This window comes from Camelina sativa, chromosome 13 (genome assembly GCF_030686135.1).
Source record: "Camelina sativa cultivar CO46 ecotype springtype chromosome 13, ASM3068613v1".
NCBI classification, from domain to species: Eukaryota; Viridiplantae; Streptophyta; class Magnoliopsida; order Brassicales; family Brassicaceae; genus Camelina; species Camelina sativa.
Window position 1 is genome coordinate 23779788 of NC_141892.1, and position 12223 is coordinate 23792010.

The 12223-nt window shown below is 37.5% G+C and overlaps 1 protein-coding gene across 1 annotated transcript; it reads left to right on the top strand.

Moving 5' to 3' along the window:
• Nucleotides 1–9283: 9283 nt before the first annotated feature.
• On the top strand, nt 9284–11907 carry LOC104737296 (cystine lyase CORI3). Its single transcript, XM_010457435.2, has 7 exons — nt 9284–9695; nt 9894–10233; nt 10341–10559; nt 10834–10893; nt 10997–11152; nt 11279–11372; nt 11489–11907. Exons 1-7 carry the CDS (start codon nt 9445–9447, stop codon nt 11641–11643), a joined length of 1275 nt encoding a protein of 424 aa, XP_010455737.2. The 5' UTR covers nt 9284–9444; the 3' UTR covers nt 11644–11907.
• Nucleotides 11908–12223: the final 316 nt, after the last annotated feature.

Genomic DNA, 12223 nt, shown 5'->3' on the forward strand with positions numbered 1-12223 from the left:
GAATTTCAGCAAGAAGAAAGTGGAGATGAAGAAGAGTCTTCTACCTTGACATCAACTCAGCTCTTTGAGGCCCTAATGACAATGAAGTTTCAAGGGAACAGGTATCCTCACAAGAATACTATGGAGGAGCTTGGCATAGCTGATGATTTGAAGATTCTCTTTGAAATCCTGAGTTTAACCAAGTTCATGGAAATAACCATGGAGGGATACCAAAGAGAGAGTTGTGAGTTCATATCCACTGTCCAAATACACTACTTCACTGATAGGGTTGATCCAGAGAGAGGAGCTGGTTTTATCACCTTCACCATCAGAGGAAAACAATATGAGATGTCACTTTTGGAGGTAGCCACAATCTATGGGTTTGAAACTGGAACTGACTGCAACATGGTGATGCCAAAGGAAGAATTGTACTCTGTTTGGAACACCATTGGTGATGACAAACCATACTATTCAGCCACATCCAAGAGCTCCAAAATCAGAAGCCCAGTTCTGAGGTATTTCCATAAAGCTCTAGCTAACACAATGTTTGCTAGAAAAGAAACTGGGAACTTAAATGAAAGTGAGCTCAAGGTGATAGATATGGCCCTCTATGGTGTTATGGATAAAACAAGAGATGGAGTCACAATCTGTGGGAGTAGGGTCCCAACTGACTTTGTCATGGTCCTCATTGATCAAATAACCTACTACAGAAGTTGGGTCAGCAAGCTACACAAGAGGGGCTCAACTGGAGTCCTAACCATTGAAGGCATCATTACTCCAATACTTAAAGCTGCAAATGTCCCACTTAGAGGTGAAAAGACCCAGTCTAGATGGATTGATATCCCATATCTCACCTCCACTCTCATTCTTGCCAAGGAGAAGCATCATGGGAAGTATCTGTTCAATTTTGACCACCCAACAGTAGGCAAGGCTCAATTTGTGCTGCCAAACCAAGGAACTACATCAATAAGTCAAGGGCTCAACATTGATTTTTGGCCAGCAGCTGAGCTACTGTTTGATGGATCAGCCCCTTATGTTGAAGAACAAGCTGGTGATGTTGATATGGCTGATGGGGAAGAACAGTTCTACTTTGAAGACTATGAGCCTCAACCAAGAGATACTAGAGGAGTAAGAGAGACAGCCAAGAGGGTGACACTACTCCAAAAGTGGAACAAGTGGCATGGTAAGACAACTAAGAAGCTGAAGAAGAAGTTGGCTAAGATGTCCAAGTCCATCAAGGGTATGAAAAAGGAAATTGTTGAATTGAAGAGTGGAAGCACATCCCCAACACCAGCTGAGAAATTGAGAAGGAGCAGCTCAACCAGAGTACTATCTAGAGCTGGAAACACTTTGGAGCCTTCTAGAGCATCATCATTTGAGCCATCACTAAGGAGAAGAGGTACAATCCGCGCAGAACAGCCTAATTCGAGGCACTCGACCAGCGCACTCGAAACGACACTCGACCGAGTGCCTTAAATGCACTCGGCCGAGCACTTCTCCATGCCTCAATACGGCTTCCCAGCTCCTCAGGGTTATCCACCTTACCCCTATGGCCAAGCTTACCCTCCCTTCCCACCGCAGTACTTCATGGACCATGCACTTATGCAACAATATTTTGGGCACCAAGGATGAAACAAGTATTTTTCTGTCCCTTAACCTATGAATTAATGGATGATGAACAAACAAACAAACATAGGCTAAGATGATCAAATGCTGTGCAAGGTGTTTCAATACCCTTATGATGTTGTAGCATAAAGGATGTCAATCCGTAAAGAGTGTGATATGTAAGCAGTCAAGATGTGATCAATTCATTCAAGTTAAGCCAAATATCAAGTTGATTTCTTTCTAACAACCTAGTGAAAGAAATGTAAATGCAGAAGATTAAAGCAACTTAAGACAATACTAATGCATAATTAAACAATAGAACAAGTGCAATGAACTATGCTAAGAAATAGAAAACTACTAACAAATGCAACAAGAGAAAACTGAAATGAAACAGAACAATGCATAAACAAGTAAGTAAACTGGAGCTCGACCTAGCACTCGGTTGAGTGCATGGTCGAGTGGGGGGTCGAGTTAACTTGCGGATGAAAAACAGAGACAGGACAACAATGAAAACAGAGCAAGCAAAACTGAATCAAACAGCAAGAGATTCACATGATTAAAACAGGAAATCAATAAACAAAAAAAGGTCCTAAGGATGGATTCATGGGCTGGGCTTAAGCTATGATTATCTAGATTGACCAACAAACCTCAATCAACAATGAGATATCTCTAGACAATGATCTTCCAAGACTTGTTAATCCATTCTCATGGCAATAACAATCAAGCTTAGATACTCTTAGACCTAGCTCTCACTAGCTATTAAATATAAAAGCAGACATTAAAACCTAGATCATTATTGTCAAAAATCAAACAAAACATCTAACCTCTTAGCATGCTTAATGATGATCTCCAGCATTAGCCTTATCTACCAACTTAAAAATTGGTGTGATGTTAAGAAGCCTGAGATCTATCCTCACCCTCTCAGTATAAAGATAGCATAGAGCATATCTAAGCCATAAGAGATATATAACAATAAAGCTTGATCAATCTAAACACCCATAACCTTTACCCAGCCTAATCCATCCTTAAGATCTCTACCCACTACTAAACAAAACATGATGAACAAAGTCATAAACCCAAAAATCAATGAAACTTGCATGATTAGATAGATGAGACAAAGATCTACAATATTGAAGAAGAAATCAAACTCAAATACTCAATACTTAGAAAGTTGTGGAACCAACAAGTATCAAAAGATTCTTGGTTTTTGGTACAAAAGTGGCTAATGATCTAAGCAAAAAAGAAAAGAAAAAGTAGACAATCCTCAAAAGGGTAAAAACTAGGTTTAGATATTTTTTTCTAAAAAGTGCTCTCTTTACGACCATACAGTACAATAGGTTTATATAGGAAGGAAGGGAAGCCCTAAAATGGCTAGAGGACAAAATAGAGAGGCGGCTCACAACTCGACCATGTGCTCGGTCGAGTGCATGGTCGAGTGACCTCTTCTTCTGCTTCTTCCAACGGTCAAGTCCTCGATCTGGGATGATATCTGTTCAGTAAAATCGGAATAACTCTTGAAATACACCTCCGATTGACTTGAAACCACCGACATAGGAAAGGTAACTCAATTTACTACAGCTCTCGTCTCTCGTGAAGAAGGCTGAAGCTGAATCGCAACAGAAGATCTTCATTTGAATGGATCTTTGAGGAGCACGTTATGAATTTGACCAAGTACTTTACCGTGTGCCTGCTCGAGTGGTGTGGTCGAGTGCCTTCTTTTCCCTTCCTGATACGTCCAATCCTCTTGTTTAGCTCCAGAAATAACACCAAGTCCTTCCTTACCGTTTTAGAACTCCATAACACCTAATAATACTCCAAATGCACAAATGTATGCAATGCATGCTTCTAAACATCCTAAGTGCATATTTGGACAGAAATGGCTATAAAACTTAAGGAATCACTTCTATATGATGCAAAACATGAACTAAACAAGGCCTAAAATATGGTAAAATATAGTTACATCAAAGGACAACACTTCCCAACTCGATAAAGCACTCGACCAAGTCACTCGACTGAGCACTCGATCGAGTGCATGTCCGGCGCCATAGTCGAGTATCTCCCATCTCCTTCAGCAAGTCAGAATCAAGCCCAAAGCTCAACCTACACATATGACAGCATGTCTGAAGATGTGGATAGCTTATTCAACAACCCTTGAGGTACCAATTTCACCTTATCCAATGTTTATACCAATTAGTTGAATGTTTTCTCTGTTTCAGTTCTTAAATTCTCTTTCAAATTTTTATTACACAAGGGACTGTGTAATTTAAGTTTGGGGGAGAGTTTAAGACAGCATTTAACATAGTTTGCTGTTTTCTTATTTTTAATTCCACATTAATACTTGCATTGAATCTAAGGCATAGAAAAACCTAAAAATTTGATTTTTTTTCACAAAAAACTTTAAAAAACAGAGTGTTCATGTAGTTTGCATTGCATATTAGGATCTTGTTAGCATGTTTAATGTATTTCATTGGGGATCAATGATGAGTTTAGCCTTGTTAACATTGTTTGAATTCACTAAACTAGGATCAATGCCCAAGTTAATAGTATTTTGATGCTAGTTGAGTGGCTAGAAACATAAGATTGAACCAAGTCTAGAATTTCTATATTGCATTCTGTCTAAACTGAAGCAGGTTGTGATTTGAAGTCATTTCCTATTTATAAGAACCTAATTTTGATTTTTAAATATCCGTTTGTGCATTGTTTTAAACTCATGGATACTTTATACATATTTAGATCATCTTTCCTATTTTTACCACTCTTGTTGATCCAAGTAGCTGATTTCATCATTGAATCAGTTTTTCCCCACCCATAACCAACCTTTCTTTCAAGCCATGTTTATTCTTGAGTGTGTGAGGCCTATTTTGGGATTGATCTTGGTAGAAAGTGTTAGGTTTGAACTGACAAGAATAAATCCTTGTGTAGTTCTAGTTTGCATTTTTCAAACTAGATAGGACTAGGTGGTTTAATTTCTGGGTTTGGGACTTGGTGTGTTCAAAAAGAAAAGAAAAGAAAAGAGTGAAAAGAGAAAGAAAAGGGTAAAGTCCTTAGGAGAGAAGTATTTCAAATTAATTCAAGCTCTAAGTGAAAGAATGGGGTGTAGTAAAAGTTTCAAATAAGGTTATGGTCAAAGAAAAGAAAGAAAGAAAAGAAGAGTCTAGTAAAAAGCTTTATGACTTGGGAAACAAGTAAGAAAGAGCACCTTAGCATTTAAGAAAGAAACCCCCATTCCACTAGAGAAATCAGTAAGAAACCTCTCCTAAGACTTAAAAACAGAAAAGAGAATAGGACAAAGAGAAAAGATGAAGCTTAAGGGTAGAATTAGGACATTATGGGACTAGAATGTTAGGAGCAAACACTTTGGGTACCTTTGGGTAGACTAGGTTCTGTTCTTGTATGAGTCTAAGTGATCTTACCTTTAGCCTTCTTCTAAAGCTCAATCCACTTTTTGTGAGAGAACCCTTGTATTTGATAAGCCCCACTCAAAAGAGAGACCTTTTTTGTCTCTAACCTTTATTACCAAGTCAAATGAGTTTGAACATTGCATAATCTGATTCATGTTCTTGCTTAATGAATGTTAAAGGAAATGACTGATTTGAATGCATGTGGAAGTCTAAGGCTTGAATCAGTTAAGGTTGTGAAAGGCTTGTCTAAAATCTTTAAGTATAGCTCATTCACCTTGCATCATAGTACTAGTAACTTGGAAATTGATTGTAGCTAGTCTATTTACATGTTTAAGGTTCTGAGATCCCACTTTCAAACCTCTTTTCCTTCTTATGTCTTGTTTGCTTGAGGGCAAGCAAAGACTCGGTTTGGGAGAGTTGATATGTATATATTTTACCTTGTTTAACCACTGTTTGTTTACATCTTTTACATGTTTTATTAGCCTATTTTGTCACTTTCATATAGTTTAAGGACTGTTTGTGCATTAGAGTAGGATTTGCATTGCATTTGCATTATTTATTGTTTAAACAGGTGAATTGGACTCAAGAAGCACGGAAATAGCATCTGGGATGAGAAGAGTACAATAAATGGAGCGAATAGGAGATAAATCAAGGAGAAAACCAACAAAACATGGAGCACTCGACCGTCAGAATCTGAAGCACTTGACCGTGGGGGGAGTGTGTTCTCACGGCGGCTTATTTAATCAATAGGACGCCGAGTCCAGTGCTCAACAATCAGACTCCGTATGAACGTCTTCATAAGAAGCCACCACACTATGAACACCTACGGGTTTTTGGTAGTCTCTGTTATGCATATAATCCGAGACGTCACAGTGACAAATTTGAGTCACGAAGTCGGCGGTGTGTTATTTGTGGGTTATCCGCATGGTCAGAAGGGATGGCGTTTATTTGATGTTGAAGCAGAAGAATTTTTTGTATCCCGAGATGTGGTGTTCTCGGAAGCTGAATTTCCCTTCTTCTCGAGGTCTTCTTCGTCGGCCAAAATCGTGAATGAAGAAGACAAGTCACAGTTATGGGCTTCTCTCTCTCCTGGCCCGTTAGCAGAACATGAGAATTCAACACAATTAAATCCATTAACTGTGTTAGGCCCAACTTCAACAGGCTCTAGCCCACATGACACTCCAGCTCCACCATCCCACGATACTCCTTCCTCTCCGTCGCATATTCTCGAGACTTCCTCACCGACATCCCATAATTCACCTGGTTCTCCGTCAACAGCTTCATCGGCACCTTTTTCTTCCTCTCCGGTGCCGATTCCTTCTCCTCCACCACCACCTCCCCGACAAACTCCACCATCAGCTGCTGTTGCTGCTCTGCCGGTCCCACCTCCTCCTCGGCAGAGCCAACGAAAAAGAGAACCACCAGTGACTTTGAAAGACTATGTCGTCAACTCCGCTGTATGTGAAGTCTCTGATAAGGTACGATATCCAATCTCAAATCACGATACAAAGAGGCGTTTTTCTGGGTCTCATGTTGCTTATATGGTCGCCATTGCAACGGCTGGTGAACCACGTTCATATAAAGAGGCAGTGGTAGACAAACGATGGAATAAATCTATGACTACTGAAATTGATGCGCAAGAAGCAAATAAGACTTGGTCAATTGTGGATTTACCTTCAGGTAAACGAGCTATTGGGTGTCAGTGGGTCTACAAAGTTAAGCATAATTCGGATGGCTCGGTCGAACGGTATAAATCTCGTCTTGTTACTATGGGTAACAAACAAAAAGAGGGTGAAGATTATGGTGAAACCTTTGCACCGGTTGCAAAGATAGGGACAGTTCGCTTATTTCTTGATGTCGCCGCAAAACGTAACTGGGAAATCCATCAAATGGATGTTCACAATGCGTTCTTACACGGTGATCTTCAGGAAGAGGTTTACATGAAACTGCCTCCCGGTTTTGGTGCATCTCATCCTAACAAGGTATGTCACCTTCACAAAGCTTTATACGGTTTAAAACAGGATCCCTGATGTTGGTTTGAGAAGTTAACAACCGCTTTGAAGAGTTATGGGTTTGTGCAGTCACTTTCTGATTACTCTCTATTTACTCTCGACAGAGGTCTTGTTCACATCAATATCTTGATATACGTTGATGATTTAATCATTGCGGGCAGCTCTTCCAAGGCGACTCAGGATTTCAAAGACGATTTATCTTCTTGTTTTCACATGAAGGATTTGGGGCCTTTGAAATATTTTTTTGGGGATAGAGGTGGCTAGGAACGCCACTGGCATCTATATCTGTCAACGCAAATATGTGTTGGACATCATCTCTGAAACTGGTCTGATGGGTGCTAAACCAGCGGCATTTCCTCCTGAACAAACTCATGATTTGTTCTTATCTACGTCTTCACTTCTTCCTGATCCACAGAGGTATCGACGACTGATTGGTCGCTTGATTTATTTGGCTGTCACATGACCTGATCTTGCTTTCTCGGTTCATATGCTAGCTCAGTTTATGCAGCAGCCTCGAGAGGCTCATTGGGATGCTGCACTTCGTATTGTTCGTTATCTGAAATCTGATCCAGGACAACGTATCTTGCTTCGTTCCAACGGTGGTTTTCAAATCACTGGTTGGTGTGATTCTGACTATGCCACATATCCTCTAACACGTCGTTCTGTTACCGGTTTTATTGTTCAGCTTAGGGACTCACCAATCTCTTGGAAAACCAGAAAACAGGACACAATGAGCAAGTCTTCTGCAGAGGCGGAGTACCGTGCAATGTCGTTTCTTACTTCAGAATTAAAATGGTTAAAACAGTTGTTGTTCACGCTTGGGGTGCGTCATGATCAACCGATGGTTGTGTGTTGTGACAGTCAGTCGACTATACATATTGCTACCAATCTAGTATTTCATGAACGGACAAAGAACATAGAGATTGACTGTCATTTTGTTCGGGATGAGCTTATTCGTGGCAATATCACCTTTCGTCATGTAGGCACCGCCTTTCAACTTGCAGATATATTTACAAAACCACTTGGGCGAGATTATTTTGCGAGGTTTCGTATCAAGTTAGGCATACGAAATCTGTATGCTCCAACTTGAGGGGGGGGGGTGTTGGAGATGGATCCGGTTATCTCTTGGTTCACTCATGGTTAAGAAGACTTGGTCATCAAGTTGGTCTTGAATCTCTTGAGATCAGCTGAGTGATTTAGTTTCCTTAATATGCAGAAGATATGATTTGTACAGATTGTCTTTGTGTTTATATATGTATGTAGATCGAACATCAACAATATACAGAAAACTTTTGATCCTCTGTTTGTTCAATTATACCATCTCTAAAGATAGGTTTAGAGATTTTATGGGATTAAAACTTTAATGGGTAGAGTTATTTTTGCAAAAATCGAAATGTATAGATGTTATCAAGATTTTATGGCAATAAACCTAACACATTTTGGTCGTTTTAAGAAGTTTTAACAATTGAGTTTCTGTAAAATGTTACTTATGGAAATTTTTTAGGGGTTAATGTTGTAAATAAATTTTTAAATAAGCAAAAGTAAAAGGATATAACACAAAATGTATTTCAAAAATGTTAATATAGATTAATGAGAATTTGGATTATTTTAGTTATTTTTTTTTTCTTTCTTAAACCATTGTGTTATTATACTATGCTCTTTTTTTAGGTTTTAATTGTCTAAGACCACCAAAATAATTTTGTAATGATAATAGGTACATTTAAAGAATCACAAATTTATTATTTTACTAAAATTGATGGTTTAATAAAATATTTGGCATAATATTAATTATAATAATCTAAACATTTTATATAAAAACAAACATACGTCTATAATTCTATGTGATAAATAAAATTGTGTTTTTATCACGCGCATCAATCATGCATGTATCTTTGAGAAATTCTTTCTATGTATTTTCTAATTTTCTACTCATCTATGAAAAAAATATAATTATATTTAATTTTATCGTTAATGGTTTGATTTAAAGTTCAGAATTTGTTATTTGGAATCTTAATAGGAGCCAACAATACATTTTGTGATCACCTTGAAAGAAGGAAATCCACGTTCTAACATGTACGGTGGTCTCGAGATACATTATTATTTTCTTGCTGTTGTTATATAAATACATAAGCGTAAGTGTCTATAGTTCATGTCTTGAGAAATATACATTACATAACATATTCCTTTCTTCACATATTTACACACATGTTTTATTTTTTACCTCACATCATACATGTACACATCATACTTTACTACATATCATACACATATTTTATTCGTTACTTAACATCTCCTACTTAACATCAATTCTTTACTTCTTCAATTCACTTCATTTCATGCTTTATTCTAATAGAAAAATGTAGAGACTTGTACTATATAATCCCACTCATAGCGATGAAAATAATCACCAAACCAAAAATCTAAAAAAGAAAAATATTATAAGAAATATGGGGAAAAATAATTCCGTCAACTGGCAGTTTAGTGGTAGCGAAGCAGCCAAAGAGGCTTCAGCTGCCACCCTAGGCAGTTACACCTCTAGAATCATGGCTATGTGTGACCCAAATGTAAAACCTATTTTGCCCCCTCTAAGTGAAGCCCCGGAGACTAGCTATACCGCTAAGAAGGCAGTCGTTAAAGCTGTCCTTAACGATAGTGGAAACGCCTATGCTCCAAGTATTGGCCTTCCCGCGGCTAAAAGGTAATATATACATCGAATAATCGTTGATCATTTAAGATATTTTGCTTGAAATGTCCTACGAAAAACTGTCCCACAAAAAAAAAAATTGTTTTAAAATATGATCTAGCCCCATATAAAACTTCTGGTTTCATCTTAACTCTGTTATGTATCTTGGTATATCTTCCGTGACAAATTTTTATTTGCTTCCGTTATTCTCAGTGCTGTGGCAGAGTATCTAAGTCGAGATCTTCCGAAGAAACTGACTGCAGATGACGTGTTTATGACCGTTGGATGCAAACAAGCCATTGAGCTTGCAATTGAAATCTTGCATACACCGAAAGCCAACATCTTGCTTCCGAAGCCAGGCTTTCCGTGGGACATGGTCCACGCAATCTACAATAAATTTGAGGTTCGTGAATATACTTTCCTCCGCGAAAAGAACTATGAGATCGACTTTGACAGCGTCCGTGCGCTTGTGGACGAGAACACGTGTGCGATACTTATTATTAACCCACACAATCCTAATGGGAACACGTACTCTGAAGCTCATCTTAAGCAGGTATTTTACAGATACTCTAATTAGCTATACAACGTGACCTTATAACTTGTATGATATCATCTTTGATAATGTGTAACGTAACTATTAAATATCTCTTTATATATAAGCTGGCTGAGTTGGCTCGAGAACTAGGGATACTGGTGGCTTCTGACGAAGTTTTTAGATGGACTGTGTTTGGGAGTAATCCCTTTGTTCCCATGGCGAAATTCTCGTCTATCGTACCTGTGATCACTCTCGGTTCTATATCGAAGGGATGGAATGTACCCGGATGGCAAACCGGCTGGCTCGCGCTGCATGATCTAGATGGTGTCTTCCAATCTAACAAGGTCCGAATCCACTTTTTCCGATCACTCTTAAACATTACTACAATTACTTTATATCGTCGGTATATTTCTAAGTTAAAAAGAAATTTTTACATGCAAACAATGAGATTACATACCATTAACATACTAAATCTCTATGAATGTATTGGTTAATTTTATCATTCTATAAATAAATTTGGTGTACGTGAAAATCAACGTCCACATCGTCCATATTAAGAGTTGAAAATGTTCACATGTACGTAGTTTTCCTTGTCCTAATCTTGCTATATTTGGACAGATCGCAATTACTGTTAAGAATTTTCTGTCGATAGATGATAAACCACCAACTGTTATCCAGGTATGGATTTTTCTAGTTCGGAAGCATATTGTAACCAGGGTTTTTTTTTTCTTTTTTTTTTGCATGCATATAATAAGGTGAATTCGTGAGTTTTATCATGTAGGCAGCTATTCCCACCATCTTGAGGAAAACTCCTAAAGAGTTCTTCGAGAGGAGGCAGATTTTTCTGAAAGCGAATGTGGAGTTTGCCTTTGCTAAGCTCAAAGACATACCAGCCCTAACCTGCTACTTGAAAACTGAAGCCTGTACCTTCTTATGGGTATTCTATTATTACCACATTTCTTCAACATTTGTGACTTCTTATTAACTAGTATTAGTTTGAAATAAATCATATATATATATATATATATATATATATATATACATGCTTTTTCTCTTCTCCCAGACCGAGCTGAACATGTCACTGTTTGCGGACATTGAAGATGATGAAGAATTCTGTGAAAAGCTTGCTACTGAAGAATGCCTTGTCCTCTTACCAGGTATTGATTAATTTCTCATTACCTATGATCACGGTAATTTAACAGTTTAGCTTTTAAGACAATTTTTGCATAACAACATATATAAATATATATGTTACCATGTTGGATTGGTTTAGGGATTGCTTTTGGTCTAAAGAACTGGGCGAGGCATTCTATCGACATGGATATTTTCGCTTTGGAGGATGCATTTGTAAGACTGAAGAGCTTCTGTGAACGCCACTCCACTCTAGTTGAAGCTTCTTCAGTCAAAGACGTCTATGGTGTCAAGTAAAAAGGGCCAATATGGATCGTTGCCAAAGTCTTTTTACATATGCTATAAAAATAAATGTGTGTTTTATTGATCTGAGATAAGTCATGAACACACTCGTATCATACTTGTCTTAAATAAAATTGGTGTACTTATCACCAACCATGTAATGTTTTCTCGTAGATTGCAATATTTCTACTAATAAGAATGGTGTACTTAATTATCACCAATAACCATGTAATAATGAATCCTACTTTTCAATAAATAAATGAACAATTCTTCGGTTCACCCATCTCTTATTCACCCCCTCCTAATTAAGAAAATAGATTACTAATAAAAAAACAAATTTTGTAGATTAATTAATTTTAAAATTATTAATTCTAATATTATATTATAATTTTTATTTATAACATCTAAACCCTAACCATTTTTTCTATAAATTCAAACCAATATATAATTTTGTTTAATTGTGTAATTTAAACACTAACCATTCTTTTATAAACCAAACTGAAATACAATTTTGTTTAATTGTAAAATCTAAACCCTTAACCCTAACAACTCTTTTATAAACCTAAACCGACATAAAATTTTGTTCAGTCGTAAA